At 33.7% G+C, this 19,771-nt stretch overlaps 1 protein-coding gene across 1 annotated transcript; it reads right to left on the minus strand.

Moving 5' to 3' along the window:
* Positions 1-1,447: 1,447 nt before the first annotated feature.
* On the minus strand, positions 1,448-19,471 carry LOC130645428 (bromodomain and WD repeat-containing protein 1-like). Its single transcript, XM_057451415.1, has 39 exons — positions 19,322-19,471; positions 19,135-19,193; positions 19,006-19,035; positions 18,767-18,826; positions 18,244-18,397; positions 17,903-17,995; positions 17,743-17,831; positions 16,564-16,638; positions 16,236-16,376; positions 16,069-16,149; positions 15,763-15,791; positions 14,684-14,755; positions 14,377-14,447; positions 13,943-14,043; positions 13,781-13,821; positions 13,023-13,121; positions 12,403-12,457; positions 10,605-10,773; positions 9,736-10,188; positions 9,290-9,515; positions 9,131-9,212; positions 8,817-9,049; positions 8,656-8,730; positions 8,090-8,513; positions 7,911-8,018; positions 6,985-7,057; positions 6,817-6,868; positions 6,597-6,679; positions 6,311-6,422; positions 6,071-6,132; positions 5,869-5,991; positions 5,423-5,567; positions 5,108-5,233; positions 4,928-4,991; positions 4,752-4,844; positions 3,586-3,648; positions 3,395-3,490; positions 2,821-2,973; positions 1,448-2,719 (listed from the first exon to the last, which is right to left on the minus strand). Exons 1-39 carry the CDS (start codon positions 19,353-19,355, stop codon positions 1,823-1,825), a joined length of 5,196 nt encoding a protein of 1,731 aa, XP_057307398.1. The 5' UTR covers positions 19,356-19,471; the 3' UTR covers positions 1,448-1,822.
* Positions 19,472-19,771: the final 300 nt, after the last annotated feature.

Below are 19,771 nucleotides of genomic sequence, written 5' to 3' on the forward strand. Positions count from 1 at the left end.
AGAGGAACACTTAAAAATAGACACTGAGGAGGAGGATGACGTAAAAAACCAAGGAGTGATCCGCCTAAACCCTGAAGTTGAAAACTCTCAGAACTTACCACCAACACCGTCACAAGAACAAGAAGCAACCGTAGCACAATCACCACCGCGCAAGATTTACCCACGACGCACCCGACGCCCACTCGAACATTGGAGAAAATATTAACATAGCTAAACAGATACTTGTAGATAGACAGTTTAGCAACACACAATGCTAACACCAGATTCTTTGTTTTGTTTCTTTTATTGTTTCAGGGGAAGATGTTACGACATACAGAACATCCACGATAGAGATCTACAATGGAGATCATTGCTTATACTTTTTTTGTACAGAATATTTGATGTTAGAAGATATAGAGTCGATAACGATAAACACGGGTCTTATGAATATCACAGTGTTTACAAAACCGAGATTGAAAAAGACTTTCTCCTAACGATTTTTTTTGCTTGAGATCGGCCTGGGAACTATAATAATTACACGTTTTTCAAGACTAGTTGTTAGCCCGTGGAAAATCCACGGGTTCGCCCGTTCTTTTTATACCGCATTGCGTGCTACCATTTTGCGTGACAGGCAGACAGACGTATACGGGTATTATAATATAGAAACATGTTTATAAGAAACCTACATATAGAATCTTCAAATATTAAGAAACTTATACTACTACATTCTATATCTATTTCTAAAATAAGAAATTTTTTTCTAACTAATTCTTACAATTAATTAAAGATGTTACAATCGTTTATTTTTAAACCAGCTAGTCCAAAAATTAATGGAACTTTTAGAACTAACTATTTATTTGATATAAGAAACCCTTATTTTACTAGGAAAAATAAGCCTACAAATTTTAGAACTAGGCCCTTCGCCAGGTTTCTGATAAAACAGAAAATACAGGTATAATGATTGCAATTTTAACCAGAAGACTCGGCGCTCTACTGGTTTCTAATCCGAATTATGGCACATTTGATGTAAAGATTTTCAAGAAATTTAAACCCAAAACTGGTTGAACAGAAAATTCCACTTTACTTCGCCATGACTGACTAAAGAAGATAAACAGCAAAGAAATATATGTAGAATTAGAAAGTAAAATAAACCTTATACTTTGGTATTGTGCAATACCAGACAACTAGCATTGACATGAATTTTTTAATTTTGTACAGATCTAAAGATGGTGGGGGGGGGATTTCAATCGGTTAACAGCAATAATAGCAACTCGCTAACTCGTCGACTACTAACTCTCTAACTACCTAACTTCCTGACTATAATAGTCCTTATACCCTTCTTATCACTGTCTCATCCACCAATATTCGACATATTCATCGGTGATTCGAGTTCACTGTCAAGATTTTCAAAACTTTATATTAAACTCCTATATTAAAGTTTCTACAGCTTGGAATAACAAAAAATACATAAAGATAAAAAATATTTTCTATAAAATGTTCCACAATAGAAAATCCTTGTTATTTTAAAGTTTACTTTAAAATTACTCACAAAAGTTGCGGATTAACAAGGCATAAAACACACAATAAATAATTGTACCATTTAATATAAAGGACACACTATATATAAAAATACACACGCGCGCAGACTTGATGTCATAATGATGTCATAATCTATGCATTTGTGACAAGAAAAATGAACGGAAAGAGCGAATGAAACAGGACAGAAAAAAAAGGATGTCTGTACACGAAATTTTTCATTAGAGATGGAAACAAGCACAACTGCAAAAACACGAATTTTCCGGTATCAAAATGTATGTGTATAAATAAATACAATGAAAAATATTTATTTTTCTACAAAATCTGAGAATCTAGACGCAGCTCTTCGCACTCGACCACGACTGCTTACACCTGCTATGTAAGTATTTTCCATTTCCTGTTCCTCTTCCTCTTCAGAAGAAGACTCGCTGTCATTCGAAGAACTGTTCTCATTAGGCTCGTCAGCACTTTGCTGAGCATTATTTTCATCAAACATGTCGTACTGATCCAAATCGTCCTCACAATAATTTACATTTTTTCGCTTCCGAGATGAGCGCTGATCTGTTAATGCGCGTTTCTTTACCGTGACGCTACGACCTCTCGAAGGTCTCGGTTTACTTTTCCGACGCACTTCTGGTTCAGTTTTTATTTTTTTATTTTGATTATTATTACTATTATCTTCCTCATCGGATTCAAACCCGTACCGGCGACGTTTGTTTGTCACTCTAATCGAGCGACGAGATTTCAGAGGGGAATTTGATACTTCATGAGAGTTAACGTTTTTTGTTTCAACGTCGTCATCCGATTCTAAATCCGATTCACTTCCAGACGAAGCAGTTTCACTTTTTAGTTTTAGTCTCGTTCTACCGTTTCTACTTGGACGGCTGTTCTCTTCCGCCGTTGAACCACGAAGAGATCTCGTTGTAGGTCTCTTAACAAATTGTGATAAAGTTATTTTACTCTTCGCTGGACTTCTACTTTCTTCCCCTGAATAATTTCCGTTAGTTTCTTTTTTTATAACAAATCGAAGTTTACCAGACGACGGTTTAGTTTCGTTGTCACATGTCGCTTGACTACTGCTGCATTGGTTGCGCGTTCTTCGACGCGTCCAATGGATAACCGCGTTCTCTTCCGCATAAGCTTGACGTATGCTTTCACAACGTGCTTCAAACAACGATGATAAGCGCAATGTCATTTTATATATCTGAAGATAAACATTAACAAAAATAATAAAAATAAAGATTAAATATTCAAACTAACATATTGTACTAACGAAAGAAGTTCCATATACACATAGGCACTTACAAGAGATCTTCTGTCTGTATTGTAACTCTTTGAATTTTTAAAGATGAGTTGGAAGTCTCGTATGAATGCCTCAGCATTATCGTATTGATTGGCGTCTAACCGATGACGAATTGTTGATATATCCATCGGTTCTCTAACCGTCCCCAGATACTCCTTTGTCAAAAAAAGTAGTTTTCATTTTTAGGGGAAATAGACTGATCAAGAAAATAAGAAATTTTCACGTCTTTCCATGACCAAAAAAAATACTCCCTAACTATCTGTAACACTCTAGAAAAATTGCTCGGAGTGCAAGAGGGTCATAGTAAAAAAAACAGAACACCATATGACGTGTTTTATTTTACGAATAATAAGAAGGCATTTTAATGCATTCTTGAAAACGGAGTGATTTTTACGAGAGAGAATAGGAGCAAAATACATTTTCGATTTTTTATCGATTGCATTACGTTCGAAACCCACCATTGAAAAAAGAGTTGTTGACTTTTGAAAGAATCGGATTTTAATGACTTCATTCGACAAATTTCCTCTGTGCTAATTTTTTTCTGATTTACATATTTCATATGTCATTGCTACCTACCGGAAAATCAACCAAATTGACCGGCTCTCGAAACGGTTGAGCATCGTCCTTCGAGTTTATGAACTCTAACAAAATTTTGGCCTCGGCAATCCAGCTCTAAAAAAGGTTTACAAAAATAAAAAAATATTATGTGACGCTGTTTGGAAGAAAACCTGAGTGATTTAATAAAAATATAGCTTTGCTATGGTCACCTGCGGAGAGTTTCGAGCGGATCCACTGCTACTAGCCCCAACACTACTGCCGGTACATCCATTCTGAAAATAAGAGAAATATAAAGAATAGTCGGTAGCCCGTTAAAAATCCACGGCTTCGCCTGTTCTTTTCATATTGCATGGCGTGCGTATCGCTACTTTTGGCACCATTTTGCGTGACAGACAGACGCATACGGGTATTATAATATAGACTAGTCGTTGTCCGTGGAAAAATCAACGGGTTCGCCCGTCCTTTAAATTTACTTGTCGCGACAAAGTGGATAAAAATATATCGCAATTGATATTCGTGTTTCCGTAACATTATTTTCTAACTTAGCAGGGGGTCCACGCAGAGACAGACAGACGGAATACGGCTATTATAATAGAGACTAGTCGTTGCCCGTGAAAAAATCCACTGGTTCGCCCGTCCTTTAAATATTTACTTGTCGCGACAAAGCGGATAAAAATATATCGCAATTGATATTCGTGTTACCGTAAAATCATTTTCTAACTCATCGGCGGGTCCGCGCAGAGACAGACAGACGGGATACGGCTATTATAAAAAACTAGTCGTTAGCCCGTGCAAAAATCCACGGGTTCGCCCGTCCTTTATATTTACCCGTCGCAACAAAGCGGATAAAATATATCGCATTTGATATTCGTGTTTCCGTAGCACGATTTTCTAACTCAGTGGGGGGTCCGCGCAGAGACAGACAAAATACGGCTATTATTAAAGAGACTGGTCGTTAACCCGTGGAAAAATCCATGGGGTCGGCCGTCCTTAAAATTAACCCGTTGCAACAAAGTGGACAGAAATATATCGCATTTGGTATTGACGTGCATTTTGAAAATTTCGTGTTTCCGTTACGGGACACGGCTTTCGCGGACACACAGACAGACAGACGACGGTTATTATTAAAGAGAAGAGACTAGTCGTTAGCCCGTGGAAAATCCACGGGTTCGCCTGTCCTCTTTATACCGCATTGCGTGCTTCTCGCTACTTGCGCAGCTAAGCGACCATTTTGCGTGACAGACAGACGGACGCACAGACGCATACGGGCATTATAATATAGATAATTAAAATCACACATTATTTGAAAATCAAAAGAATTATGATCCGTAATCGCTACAACCAATTGTCTATGATAACCTAATGAAAACCTTACCGCCATATTTTCCATTAAGGTTTCTTCATCTTCTTCTTCAATTTCTTCCTCCTCCTCCTCTTCAGATTCTTGATCATCGTAAACAGGTTTAGCCTACATGTTAGTGAACGTGCGAATTTATACAAATATAAAAATTACAACCTTGCGTGGCGTTGTAAAAAAAAACATACACATACCTTTGTCTCTTCAGCTTGGTCCATTTCATTATACAAGGTAATAATATCACTGATCGTTCCATCCCTGTAAAAAACATAGAAGACAATTCTATAATCCAAAGTGCTTGCTACATTACTAGTCGCTTAGGACGAAATAGATGCAGTGTGTTAGTGAGAAGGAATTGCAGACGACAGACTTACTTGATAAATTTGCACAACACTTTTACAACATACGCCGCATCCAAGACTATACTGCTTCCCTTCTCGTTGAATTTGGACGCATTTGTCCTTAACTGGCGTATCTCCCATAATACAGCATCAATCCGCCTGAAAACATAAAAAGAAATAAAAAGTGTTGTGACCAGTGAAAAGGTTTGAAGCATAACCTTCGTATTTGAACAAATTATTACATTGTGAGCTAGATCGAATCCGTTAATCAAACGGAATGTTATAAACAGAAGATCTAGACCTGCAACGCATTGTGGATAAAATATTTCAACCAATCAGATTACGTACCTGTAAAATTGGTTTCTAACGCGTTGTCTTATGGTTTCTAAGTCGGTTGGAAACGCGATCCACCTCCAATAGGTTGGATACTGTTGAACATCGACAGGATATGCAAACGAGCTGGCAATCTCTAACGCCGAAAAATCCTCTAAACCTAGAAAGAAATGAAAATCGTTAAAAAGGTTTAAAACAAAACATTAAGGTTAGTGTAACAAGGAGGTAATAAAAAATTTTGTTTTATTGCTTATTAGATTTCATTTTTGGCACATTGCCTTATTGTCGCGAAGCATTTTTCACACTGATTTGACAAATAAATAAATCCATCCAACAGATCTTTTTATTTTAATTCTTTATTTCTTTAAACTATACAAAAAATAAATGCAACACAAACAACATTTAAATTACGCATAAATAGCCTGATATCAAAAGCCATTGGTCGTACATAAATTTTGTACCTTTAGAAACCCGTTCACAGAATTGTTCTTCGTCTTCATACGGCCAATCATTTTCGTTAGTAGGATACTTAAATAACACTTTATCTTCCTCAACTAGTGGTGTGTTATCAACAAGTTCGACATCTAGAAACAATCAATGTGGTGGTAAAACAGATCGCACTCGCGTTGTACGACAGGTAAAAGGTATTATAAACCAAGGTACCTTCGTCAGTTATTCTTTCTAAATCCCACGGACTCAATCTTTCATCATCACCTGAATCCCATCTAAAAAAATAATTATAAATTTAATAACATTACCTAATAAGAATATTTGAACAAAGCTCCTAGCTTAGCTTAGAGTAATACTTGTAATACTTGTTGCGCAGCTGTTTATCTGACAAAAAATTCTGAAGCACTGTACTTTATAAAACTTTAGATTTTCAGTAAGAATTAATTTCCATACTTCACAACCAAACTGAGAAAGGGACTAGTAGGAAATTCTTCATTGCTTGGACTAACTTCTGCTATGGTACCATAATACCACGAGTCATCGATAATACATCTAAACCGATCATCTGGAAGAGAAAGTGGAACTATCTGTCTTTAACTCAATTCATGAAAAAATAATGTTCATTGACATTGAAGCCTTCGAATTTCCATTCGGAAATCACACAGAATAAAAAAAAGAGTTCATGGAAAAACATAATACAGAAAATTGTGAGGTTCTAGAAAATGCGTGTTTTTAATACCTTTGTCCCAATTTTGTTGCAGAGACTGTTCATACAAATGCTTCAAGACGAGGAAGTCAACGACATGAGGCATGTCATGGAATCTATAACCAAAACAAAGAAAGTTAGATAACTAACGAAGTTACCAAAAAGAGCAAGAAAATTATAAACAATGTTTCTAGGAAAATTTACGATACAGAATAAAGTGACATTTTTCACCTGGAATTTCTAAAAATTTTACCTGACGGTGATTGTCTTTTTTTCGCCAGTAGATTTTTTTTTTCCGATTAACTCTAATAGTAAAACAATTCACAATAAATAAGTAAACTTGGATAAGCGTAACCAAGTATATTTACTGAGACCATAAATTAAATTTTAGTTAAAAACCCGTGTTTAAAACGTCAATTACCTAGTTTTAACGAGCACATCTTTGGTGGACCAACATCGTATGATATACCAACAAGTTTGCATAATTCTGCCGGCTAAAAGATAACACAATATCTGAGAAGTGGTCTCAATACGCCATACAATCACATTTTATGCTTTTTTATAAAAGATATCTAACAAAATTTAACTTTGAGAGAGCATTGCGTTTCATATTAGGTCTCTAATTAAAGGGTAGTTTTCACGGCTATAATATATTGTATGCAATGTTGTACAATGTATTGTAGTAACTAGTGTACTGCACAATCATATAGAAGAAGGATACAAATAGTTCACACTTTTGTTTCGATAATGCTTAAATACGCAAAAAATAAAGGATAAATCAATCTGATTTGATGAAACTAATTGCAGGTTCCTATTGACTTAATTTCCAAAGAAGTGAATGTGTCTTTAGTTTTCTGCGCATTTAAGCATTATCGAAAAAAAAGTGTGAACTATTTATATCCTTCTTCTATATGATTGTGCAGTACACTAGTGAATACAATAAATTGTACAATATTGCAAACAATATATTTTAGCCGTGGAAACGAAATCATTTTTTTTTTTGAAGTAGTGGTTGCTTCAATTAGAAGTTGTCCACAAATGACGTCAACCATTGCTTCAAGATTTTTGACCCTGTCATCCCACCTCCGTCAACCTGCGTAAACTTTGCTTTACCTCTCCCCCTTGAGTTTACGTCAACTTAAGGAAAGAAAACCTTCAAGTCGAGATATTCAAAATAGTTGAACTCAAGGTAAATTTATTACAACAACAAAACGTCCTAAGCACTTTGAAGTTATCTACTTCAAAGTGCTTTTTCTTTTTAGACAAAAAATGTAACTTCAGTCAAAGGATCAGAAAAAAATCAGAAAAAAAATCAAGAAAACTTTATTTTGTGATAAGCTTACTTACCGACAAATCATAACGACGGTAAGCTTGTCTTCCTTCTTGGATATCATACTCATTTTGTTTGATCACTTCTTGCACGTATAAGTGGTGACCTTGACGAAGGTAGTACACCTAAAATTCATCGCCGTAAATAACTGTTCGCTGGATTAGAATGTAACAGTAGCTTAAAGTAAAAATCTTACTTCGTCTCCAATTTGTGGAAAATAAGGAAACTTTTGACTTTCAACGCTCAGTAACCATTGGGGAGGATGATAGAATTGAAGATACTCATCTAGGTTATCCACTGAAGGTACTGGTCTTTCAGATTTTATTTCCTTTTTCAGTTTCTTCTGAGGAGCTTTCTTCTCGACAGGTTGAGAAACTTTCTCAGCTCGTTGCTTCCCTTGCCTTGACCTTGTACCTTTCCGACTGGTTTCCTCTCCCTCGCCAGCTCCGCTATCAGAAGATTCTCGATCATCATCGTTTCTTCTGTTACTGCTTTTCGACGTCTCTTCGTCACTGTCATCTGAAGAACTGTTCTCAACATCAATGTCTTCCATATCGTCATCTTCTTCATTTTCATTTTGGCCAGCTTCAACGTCTGAGGAGGATGCAACGTTTTTTCGCCTGAAACATCATTAATTAAAATTCTCCAACTAATAAAATATCTTTTAGAACGCTTATGATTTACAGATCTAAAAATCTTTTTTCCCCTTTCTTCATCACCTCATATTCTCGTATTTTAATTTCGCACATAGTATCAAAATACCTTGATTTCTTTTTCTTTCCACTCTCTCTACTTGACTTAGTTTCATGCACCCAATCAGAATCATCTGTGGAATCGCTATAAATTTATAAAATGAAACATAGAATACTTTTAGAGAGGCTCGCTTCTGATCCCTTAACTTCAGCAAGATCTAAAGCTGTTACCTGCTTTCTCCTTGCCAATCTTCAGGCTCACTATCAGAAGATACAATATTCTGGTCAACATTTATGACTTCCCTACCAGAAGGTTGTGATATATTAACTGCTTGCAATGCCGATGCTCTCACATATGTGGGAGGCTGCCTCACTTTAGCTTGTCTCGTTCTTCCACGGCCACGACCACGACCAACAGATCGTAGGAAATTCTTCGTAGCGTCTGATGAATGACTTTCTGATAACTAGTAAAAATAAACAAGGCTTTACAAACATATTGGGTTTTGATAAACTTAAACGTTAATTAGATAAAAAATGTTAATTACCTTTCTAGACATTTTTTTCGCTTCATTCAGAAAATTTGTATATTCTTCAATTCCTTTTTCGCGTCTAGACTGTTCATCCTCACTAAAAAAACCGAAGGTGACAGGATAAAAACGCAAATCATCGCGCATCGCCAACGTGCACATTGGAAGAAAAAATACCTTGGATTGTAAAGATTATTTGTTGGTATGATAGTGCGATTTCGCCATGCCTCCGCGTCAGCATCTGTAATGTCACCTGACACATACAAATTATTCTGTTGACGTACGCCCTCGACATCTCCACTTTCACGGAGACCTACACCGCCCATGCCACCAGGACTGAGAAGTCCAGCTTCCTGAACACTTGCTTGTCTACTTCTGGGGGAACGCAAATTTCTTTCAGCAGCTAAAAATAACGAAAATTTAAATCCTACATTACATTATCCTATCTTAGCGAGCAAGGAATCTGCTTCACCAGAGGTGTCAACCATATTAATGCAATTGATCCCTTACATTGAGTAGTGATTAGAAATGACACAAATGTATACAATGTGAGTTAGTCAACAGCTCATATGTGCATACTTTAAGTGTGTTCCGCAAATGTCAGATACAATGTCTGATCTTACCTTCAGCAGCAGCAATTTCAGCTAATAATGGTGGCAGATTCTCTGGCTCTTCTACACGAAGCTGTGGAAGATTCTGCGAGTTTCGACCAGGTATCAACAGCTGGTAATTAGACGGGTATGGATTTCCGTCAATATCCACAAGAAAAGGTGGAGCCATCAGATGAGGAGCTGTTTGCGTTTGCTCGTCAAGAACGTAGTTATTTGCATCTCGAATTATCGGTCTATAGTCTGTATGGAAAAATTGCTCGTAGGGTACACGTTGATATAATTCGTCACTTCCAAACCCAAATATAATTAAATGTCCATGGCTATCAGTAGCAACAAATTGGAGTCCATTTGGGGAAAATTTACAATCAAATATAGATCCATGGCCTTGTCCTTCAAGCAGATTAAAGAATAACTTGATTTTTCTGCATCTTTCGATGTCCCAAAGAATAAGATTACCATCATGACCTGCAATGTTCAATATAGATTATAAATAGACAATAAGACAATAAGAAATTGGAAAAATATTAGCCTGATCTGCAAACGCGCTATATTAAACTTTATAACAAATTCATTACCCAATGATCAAACATGATTGAATAAATGATCAGAATCAAATCTATTTGCAATTTAATAAGTTTTGGGTTGTTAAAAAAAGCACATGTTTTTTTGGACATCAAAAGAATACCAGTGCAAGGAGTAACACAAAGGACAATGGTAATGTGAATAAAAGCAACTAAAGTAGATATATTACTAATTAAATATGCCCATTAGCTTTCCAATTGATGCAAAGATGGTGGATAGAGTAGTAAGCACTGTGGTTCTTATATATATTACAGGAATATAATGATTCTTGTTTTAAAACTTCTGGCAAATTTACCCACCTGCACTAAGAAGAAGATTCGGTTCAATTGGATGAGCTTCTAAAATATACACTTCATCAGTATGACCTTTTAAAGCATGGATAAATTTACACGTGAATGAATTCCAAACACGCAGCACGTAATCAGTTCCTGCAGTTATAATGTAGTAGTCATTTTTACTCCAGCAAATCTAAAATTAAAATTGCTATTGTTAACAACAACAATGAGGCAACAACAAAATAAGGGCAACATATCAATTCCAAATTGGCTAAAAAATCTATCCTTGAAACTTAAGGTCAAATTAACAAGAGATATAAGCAATAGATAATCGGATGATTTTTATTCTAGTTCAAATTTCCAGGTAACATACATTGGCTTCATAACTTATTATGTGGCTATCACTAAAAGTATTTTACCATCAAAGTAGTTGTTTCCGCAAAGGAACAAAACAGCATTCCTAAGAGAGGTGCCAGAATAGTGTCGTTTTACATTCATGAAGAATAAATTCACTCCCATGGACCTTACAGGACCCTGTAGGAGGACCTGGAAATCAAGACCCTATAGGAGGACCTTCGACCCAGGACCCTGAAGTTAAATGTGAGTAAATATGTACATAAATATAAGACAGAGTTAATGCTATTTTGTCTTTATAAGTAAACACAAGTTATATAGTTGTGTATTTTTAAGAGGCTTTAGTGGCTAAGCTGCATGCTAAAGCAGACACACCATATCAACCTACCAATGGTGTGCAATTTTATGAAATAGGATTTTTTGTGTTGTAGTATTGGAGAAAAATTAAATTAAGATATCATTTGCTTCATATGCCTTCCTTGACCATCAAAGAAGTCTGAGAGTATTGGTAATCGTTTGATAAAAGCTTTACAAGTTTTAAATACAATCACCTGAATATTTTTTATTCATTTTAAAGTTCTGTTTCTTAAGCATTTATCTACAAATACGTAAATTATTTTTCAGGAAAGTATAGGCTTTTTATAGGCTAATAACTTTCTCATTGAGTCTGGTTAGCAGGTCAAACTATCCTGGACTCACTGACATTTATAATCAACTCAGATATCGATGTCATAAAGTCTAGCCTTTTCGAGGATGTCAAAGTTGAATTTTCTTTCATATGATTATTTTCACTCACTTTATTCTTTTGATTTTCCGGTAGTCAACAAAAACACCCTGGGTTTCTTTTCAAGCCTTGCATATGTAAAACTTGGGAGGATAAAGTTAAAATTATCTGATGTCTTATATAATTCAAAAAATATTCTAAGACATATGTATTGCGTACATGTGTTATTGTTCCGTGATTCTACAATAAGGGTCTGCACACATTACAAGCCGATCTATGCACGTCTAGCATGTGTATCAACATGATATCAAGCACAGAATACTTATATATACATTACTTCAAATATCGACAAATGTTCTTTTTTTGCAACAAGAAAAGACATTTGCGACATTTCTTTATGTAGCATAAGAATTCAAAGTCATAAATTTTAAAACTTTAGAAGTCAATCTCTACGAAGGCATTATTTCACCAGAAAGTTTGCGATTAAAAAAATGTTTTCCAAAAAAAAAACACTTGGCTAGCCTCTGCATCAATTTCAAAATATTTTTTATAAATAATCAGGAGAGGGAAAAGTTAAAAATGTTAGAAATGTTAAAAAACGCTAGCTAACGTTGACAAAACAATATTACTAGCCTCTCATTCACTCACATTCAACAAGAGTCTTCCTTTTAGGGTCCTGGGTCACTGTTAAGGGCCCTGGGTGTAAATTATAGTTTTAAATGCACGCAGTATAAATGGTATTACCATTGTCACTTTTAGTTTAGTCTTTGACTCCACATCTTCAATTAACTTTGGATCACTAAAATATAAAATGACAATTTCCAATGCAATAATTGTAACAGCCAGTTAAAGGGTGGCCACAGATCAAACTTATGAAAATTTCAAGGAGAATTTAGGAGGCTTCGGGAGAAGAAATAAGTATAAAAACTATTCTGAACTTCTGAAAATTTTGTTATAATTTTTAGGAGGAAATGAAGAGTTTTCAGTAATAATATATTATCTTGTTATTAGACTTATAGTAAAAATAATTCATCAGTAAAAATAATTCATCATTATATTGGAATTTTTGTCATATAAAGCATAACAAAAAATTACTATTTTAAAAAACTTAATGTCAGCACACAATTTTTAGGAGATTTGAAGATTCTGGGTCCAAATTTTAGGTTATTTAGAAAATTTTAAGAGGGCCTCCATATTTTTAGGTTACTTAGGAGATTTTTGGAGGTGTGGCCACACTCATTAAACCTTTTCTATATTGCGGAAAAAATTGCATAAGTCATTTTAAAGTGTTCAATTTTAAAATAATTCAGAATTCATTTTAAAGAGGTACATCAAAGGTTAAAATTGACAAAACCATAATATACTCATAAATTCTTTGAGATGCATCTAAACATTTAGCCTGCCATTCGCCTTGTACATAGGTCCACACCATAGCAGTGCCATCTCGAGAACCAGTTAAAAATCTAAAGAAATAAGATTACCGGCAATAACAACAATATTATATAATATATTATAAGGACATAAAGCATAAATTTCAAGATTTTCCATGACAGGGTGACCACTAATAAAATTAAAACAAAAGAAAGGATATCAAGGAGAATTACGGAGACAAATTGACATTTTTTTAGGATATTTTTCTGCGAATGAGAAAAAAAAATATGAATAATTAAGGAGAAAACCAATTTAAGTTCTCAATCTTTAATGTTACATACTATATATGTTCTATGATAAGAAAATTATACATATTATACAAGTATACATATAAATTATGTCCTGAAAGATAGAAAATATAGGGTTTCAGGTAACAGAGAAATATGTCTATTTCATTGGTGATGAACAATCCATAAACACATTTCCAAAAAAATTACAATAAAAAAAATTAAGAAATAAGGAGAAATTAAGGAGAATAGTTAAAATTTCGATTTTTTAAGTATATTTAAGTACTTTTAAGGAGATTTTTTTTCTAAGGTTATTTAAGGAATTTAAGGAGGTTACCCTACATGACATCAGATAACAAAAAACTTTTAGAGAAATTACAGGCCTTAAATCATACACAAAAAAGAAGATCTTTTTTGCATAGTACCAGCAAGCTCTGCTATCCATGACAATAAAATATAATTACCTGTCTCCACCATTGTTGTACAAGATGCTGTCAACATGATCCTAAATAAAGATAGTAGAGTAAATCACCAGGTGAGCAGTAATGAGTCTTGCCACATTATAAGAAATTAACCAGTACTAAAAATCTGCCATTAACACCAGTGTAATAATGAAAAAAACATACAGCATGATTTGCTAGTTCTGCTATTTTTTCAGGACCGTCTGGATAAAGCTGGTAAACTCTAACATAATTATCTGAACTTCCACTTGCAAGAAAACATCCACCTTAAAAACACAGGCAAAATAAAAACTGCTTTATATATATGCATAAATATTAACTCTTGTCAATGAAAGTTTGGAAGAAGATAAAACATTGGCAACAAAAATATTTGATTTCACACACAAAAATGTGCAAAAACGGAGAATAATTACTTTTTTGTTCTTGAGAGTTTCTAATAAATTTTGCCTTAAAGGGAATACTTGAATGGTTGTACTACACTTTTTTTTAAATTTTTGCACATATGAAGTGTAAAATTATAGTAATTCGTTCATACATACTTTACTCATTTTTAATCAGACAAAATCATACACTCGTGCAAACACATAAATAAGATTTACCTGAACTAAAAGAAGAACACAACATCTGTGCACCAGGTCTAGATTTTTCATTGAATTTTATTGGAGTCAAGCTATGAAAAACCAAAAAAGGCATTATGGGACAGCAGAAAAGATGTAATTTCTTATTAATTTCACCTTTAATTAGTGGCAGGTCTTCTATTATCCCCTCTAAGCACTTTAAAGACAAAAAGGAAATATACTTAACATGAAAAACATTATTTTCGTGCAGTGCATGTAAATGTAAGAATTCTAAGCATTGTGGGTCCTAATCTGAAGCAATAAAGTAATGACAAAATGTAAAACTTACTTAAACTCACTGGTTGCTAGGCTCCATACCCAGAAGCAAACGTGACCATCCCCTCCTGTTGACATTAAATATCTAAATCAAACATGTTGTGAAAATCGTATGCTGTTGTTTGCTTGCCATAACTAATTCCACTGCACTTGTGGTTGCTTTTGCTTTTCTTTTTTTACCTGACTGAGCTATTAGATTTTTTCATGTCGGAGAAAAGTGGGACACGTTTTATAAGTCATAAACTCTAAACTTAAGAACAGAGAATCTTTAATATGATGTGTTAAAATGTTAAATAGTAATAGTATTATGCTGATTAACTGTGTTTTGTTTAATGTTTTTTAAGCTCACGAGTGTTGCTGAATCAAATTTAGTCGATAAAGCCTGTGGAGAAAGACAATGAAAAATTAGGTTGTTTTAGATATTTTGCTGACGTCAGCAGTAGAGATAAAAGGTGAAATTTAATTTTATCATTGCCTGTAATGTGTAGAGTTTAAGACACTGATCAAAATAATGTATAGTCAACAAAAACCTGTAGACCCATAATAAATTAATATTTTTTTTCAAGAAATTCGTATACCTGTTGCATCTATTGTATATAGTTTGAAAAGATAAAGAAAATGTATAGGATCATGTGCTTTTGACAAACAGTTAAAGAGAAATTGTGGTTTAAAGGGCTTATTGTTAACGTCACCAACCTGTTCATTTCGAAACTTTTTTGCAGACCCAGGTTTAGAAAACTAATTTAGTCCCAAGTTGTCCCTAGTTACCTGCCAGGGGAAAATGACTGATGTCACCACCCCGTTACCAAGTTATTTGGCCTCAAAGTTATAACTACATTGCAATGGTAAACTACCTGGGTAAAAAATTGCCAAGGCAACATTTACCTTGGCATTTCCTGATGAATTGCAAAAAAAATATTCTTGTTTGACTTCACCCTGCATGGTTATTTTTACATGGCACATATCTGTGTTCATAACATTTTTTCTGAAATCTTAACAAACTAACTTGCATGAGTTTGGTTATATTACGCTTTAACCACTACAACGATTACAGAAGCAGGTTTTTTTAATAAAGAATCTTCATTTTATTACCTTATATCTTCATGAGCACTTGGACAAAACTAAATAAAAAGAATATTGTAGTAATTCATTAAAAGACTATATTTCAAGGATATGGTGAAAGTTCATCATACAATAAAGAGGTCTAAATGTAAAGTTAGCATAAGTAAAACAATACAGATAATAAGCTAGAATATTTCATAAACAAGTAAAGCTATCAACAAGTCAACAACTATTACATATCCGTAAAGAAAAATGGCACATACAGTGTAAAAAACTACAAAGAAATTCTAAAAAAGTTTTTAGAATTGAAAAGTGTAAAAAGTAAGATCATAGTACCTGTAATGACGTGATCATTCCTGTGTGTCCTTGCAAGACAGCTATGGGGCAAGTGTCTTGAAGGCTCCATACTCGAATAGTCTAAAATAAAAAATAAAAAAACAAAAATAAAAAATGAAATTAACTACACAAAATACGATTAAGGAACTGATCAAATATATTGTTACCTTATCTAGGCTACCTGAAGCAATTAAAGTGTTTTCTTTATTAATGGTAATATCAGTTATTTGACCAGAATGTCCCCTAAATGTAGCAATCAGACGACCATCCACTGCTGACCAAACCTTTAAAAGGTTATCATCTGCACCCTAAAGTAAAAATATATACATAAAAATTCGGTGCACAGCAAATTTCTATTCTGTAATCCAATTGCACATCTTTTATAAGAGCATTACCACAAAAAACAAATTCCTGTTATTTCCAAAAAAACTGAGGGAGGGGATGGGGATGATGCTGAAGCTAAGTTGCAGAGCTTAATTTGAAAATTTTACTCACAGTGACAATTATGCTTCCAGTCTGGTCAAACAGTACACAATAAACGGATGCAAGATGGCCAAGAATGCGTTTATGCTAAAAAAAAGTGCTTTTCTATAGATAAATGATTGAATGCGATTTTTTAAGTAATAATATTTATCACAACCATTAGCAAAGCACACAACTATTACCAATGTAAATTCGCATATTATAATACTTGTTGTCTGTCTGTCTGTCTTTGAGCCATTAGATAGCTGGAGGTTTTATAATTAAAAATACCATTGTAACCGCACCCGTTACCACTGCAATAACCTTATCCAGGATTTTAAAATCCTAGAAGACTATCAGTCTTGTCAATGAAGAAAAAAACATGTGTGTGGAAAAATTGCACACACAGAATTGTTTTTATAGTGTCCCTTTGTATCTCTAATTTGTCTATCTATAAAAAACCTTTTGCATGTGTGATTATGATTATATAACTGCGAAAACAGCATAATTAATTTTTTGTAAGCCATGTATGGAGGTGTATGAGTGTAAACACTTTTTGCAGTGTTATCCCCCCCCAAAAAAAAAAAATTCAATATATATCACTAAATAAATGATATTCAAATAAACAGGCTCAAAAGGTATATACTGATCTATCAACAATTACTTTTTTCAAACCTTGCAGGTTAACTATGCATTGATGAAGGGGAACTACACTAAAATGTTTTTCATAATTATGGTAAAAATTTAGAAATTATGGTAAAAACTTACAATACAAGTTTGTTTTATGGAGAGGAATCATTCTGTAAATTTTGGACATGTGATTAATCTGGTTTTCCAATCTTTTCGGTCTTAAAATACATATTTGTTTTATCCTATATCATCATTTGCATATGCGTACCAAAAATTGAAAGTTGCTGTGGGTTAATATTAGTAGTAGGATTTATTGTGAATATAAACTGTGTAACTTTTTTTAATAAATTAAGGTCAAAGTGGTACCACTGTCACCACTATGACAGTTTGAACAAGAATATTCTTGTTGGTAAATTACTAACATTGATGTGCTCTGGTTAGGATGTAAACATATGCATGTTTAATGAGTAAACAAAAAATAATAAAATAAACTATAAATTGTTTATACATATAACTATACACATACTCACATCCTTCGTACATATCTATCGATTTTTAAAAAAATATCTAATATAAACTTACCATACATAACTTCCTATATACATCACAATAACACACAACCTGTGAATGTCTTGGTATTCCATTATATGAACGACCATTTAAAACTGATGCTAAATGCAAAAGGGAAACAATTTCAAATTACTTTATTTAATATATCCAAGAGAATATAGATGATACTTACTAATAGGCAATTGAATAGTGTTAATTGAAGGAAGCTTTGGAGCAGAGTTAAAGGATGCTGCTTGTTCTGCAGTGGAATGACAAAATAGTGTAGCTAAAAATACAGAACATGTTTTATTGTTAAAAAAAGGTAGTTAGACATCCTTAGTAAATATGGATTACCAACTTTTTTGCTTTATATAAAGATCTTAGAATATTAATTGAATGAAAAATAATTATAAACTAACAGCAATAAACTGAGAAAATATTAAATATACCTATTGTTTGGCAAGTGAAACAAAAAGTGGGACTTTTTTTAAAAATATAACAATGCAGGAATGCTATGCTGAACAGTCCCATTACCTGATTTCTCGTTTGACAACAGGAGTCTGTTTCCAGTTGATAACAAAGACTTGATTGATCTCACAACTGATGGTTCGCATTTTTCTATTAAAGGGTTTATTTTTTTCGCTAGCAAGCCCAAAAAATTCGCCGGTATATGATTGTTCCTCTTGTCCTATAAAAAAGTAAGAAACAAATTATTTAAAACACTCTAGCTAGCGAACTTTTCGACGATAAACTTCACGCGAAGCTACCATATTTGTTTTCATGCTTTTTCTGCATAATTTAAAAACTATTGCCGTGATTGGTTTAAAAAACCTTCAACTTACAACATTTCTGCATAAATTAAAACATTTATCTGTGCAGTAAAATAAATTCTGAGTAAAAATCTGAGTATCTCAATCGATCTCAAAGTCTTAAAATGTTTAAAAGGTAACAAGATTGGGAAAAATTAGTATTACTAAAAATATACCGAAAAACCAAATACGCAAATATTATCCACTTCTAGAAGGAATAAGAAAAGTTTTTTTCATCATATACTTACATAGGCTACCAGGCTTTGATCATGGTTGGACCCTTCCCAGTCTTTTCTAGGTATTACAAACTGAAAACGAAAGCAAATACGGTCAGGAGGTTATCGAAAAGGCATTTTTGAAAATCATAAAAAAAATCGATCTAGAAGAGCGAAGGTAAGACCGCTAAGAACATAACCTGTTTTCTTACTTTTATTTGCTTATTGTATTGAGAATATAGAACAATTACTCTTACAAAAAGGGTTCTTACTTTATTTTCTTCTATCTCACGGCGCAATACCTAAAAAAACATAACTTTTTAAGTGTACGTTACTAGGATCTCACTAGTATATTAGCTAGCTAAACTGTCTTTTTTAAAGTGTTTTGGTAGATTTTTTACCTTTGCTGCATTCTTACACGGTCCATTTTCCAAGAATTTAGTGATTAAGTAGTACAACTCTAAAATGAAGAATTTATAGAACATTTTAGCTAGGTACAGCTACCTGCAGGCTATATTTAACTTTAGCAATTCAAGCGTTTTCTTCTGGGTTTAAGATGTCAAGTATATAACTTCGACATTTAAGTACCTTTTTCTAAGTTAGGGTCTTCCTCGTCAGTCATAATCAGACTCTTTTATTTCCATGCCGTATGCAGGAATGATGAATAAATCTCGAGTCCGGGACTCTCTTCATTCATAAACACTTTTAGAAATTCAAGTGTGCGAGTTTGTGAATAGAAGTTTACAGGTTTGATTGAAAGGTATACTTTATATCACGTGATCAATAAAATTTTGCTCAATAATATAAAAGAGTTGGTTCGTAGTCACGTGCTCAATCTTGCTCATGAGCTTAAAACTTTTAAACTTACTACCGCAGTATTAAAGTAGATGTCAACCACTAAAATTTAAGTCGGTGCTTTGTTTCCCCTTAGCAACTTTAGGACTGTTCTTATTTCGTATTCCGTGGACCTTGATCCGTTTCGTGGAAAATTCAAAACTTTAAAAATGGTAGTCTAGTCTTGATGCGCTTTTTCTTATC

This window comes from Hydractinia symbiolongicarpus, chromosome 5 (assembly GCF_029227915.1).
Source record: "Hydractinia symbiolongicarpus strain clone_291-10 chromosome 5, HSymV2.1, whole genome shotgun sequence".
NCBI classification, from domain to species: Eukaryota; Metazoa; Cnidaria; class Hydrozoa; order Anthoathecata; family Hydractiniidae; genus Hydractinia; species Hydractinia symbiolongicarpus.

Coding starts and splice junctions, on each gene's coding strand:
- LOC130645428 (XM_057451415.1), bottom strand. CDS start 19,355: ATGACTGACGAGGAAGACCCTAACTTAGAAAAAG. Junction 18,398..18,766: donor ATCAAAGCCTGGTAGCCTAT/GTAAGTATATGA, acceptor ACTTTTTTATAG/GACAAGAGGAACAATCATAT. Junction 4,992..5,107: donor GTGTTGTGCAAATTTATCAA/GTAAGTCTGTCG, acceptor TGTTTTTTACAG/GGATGGAACGATCAGTGATA.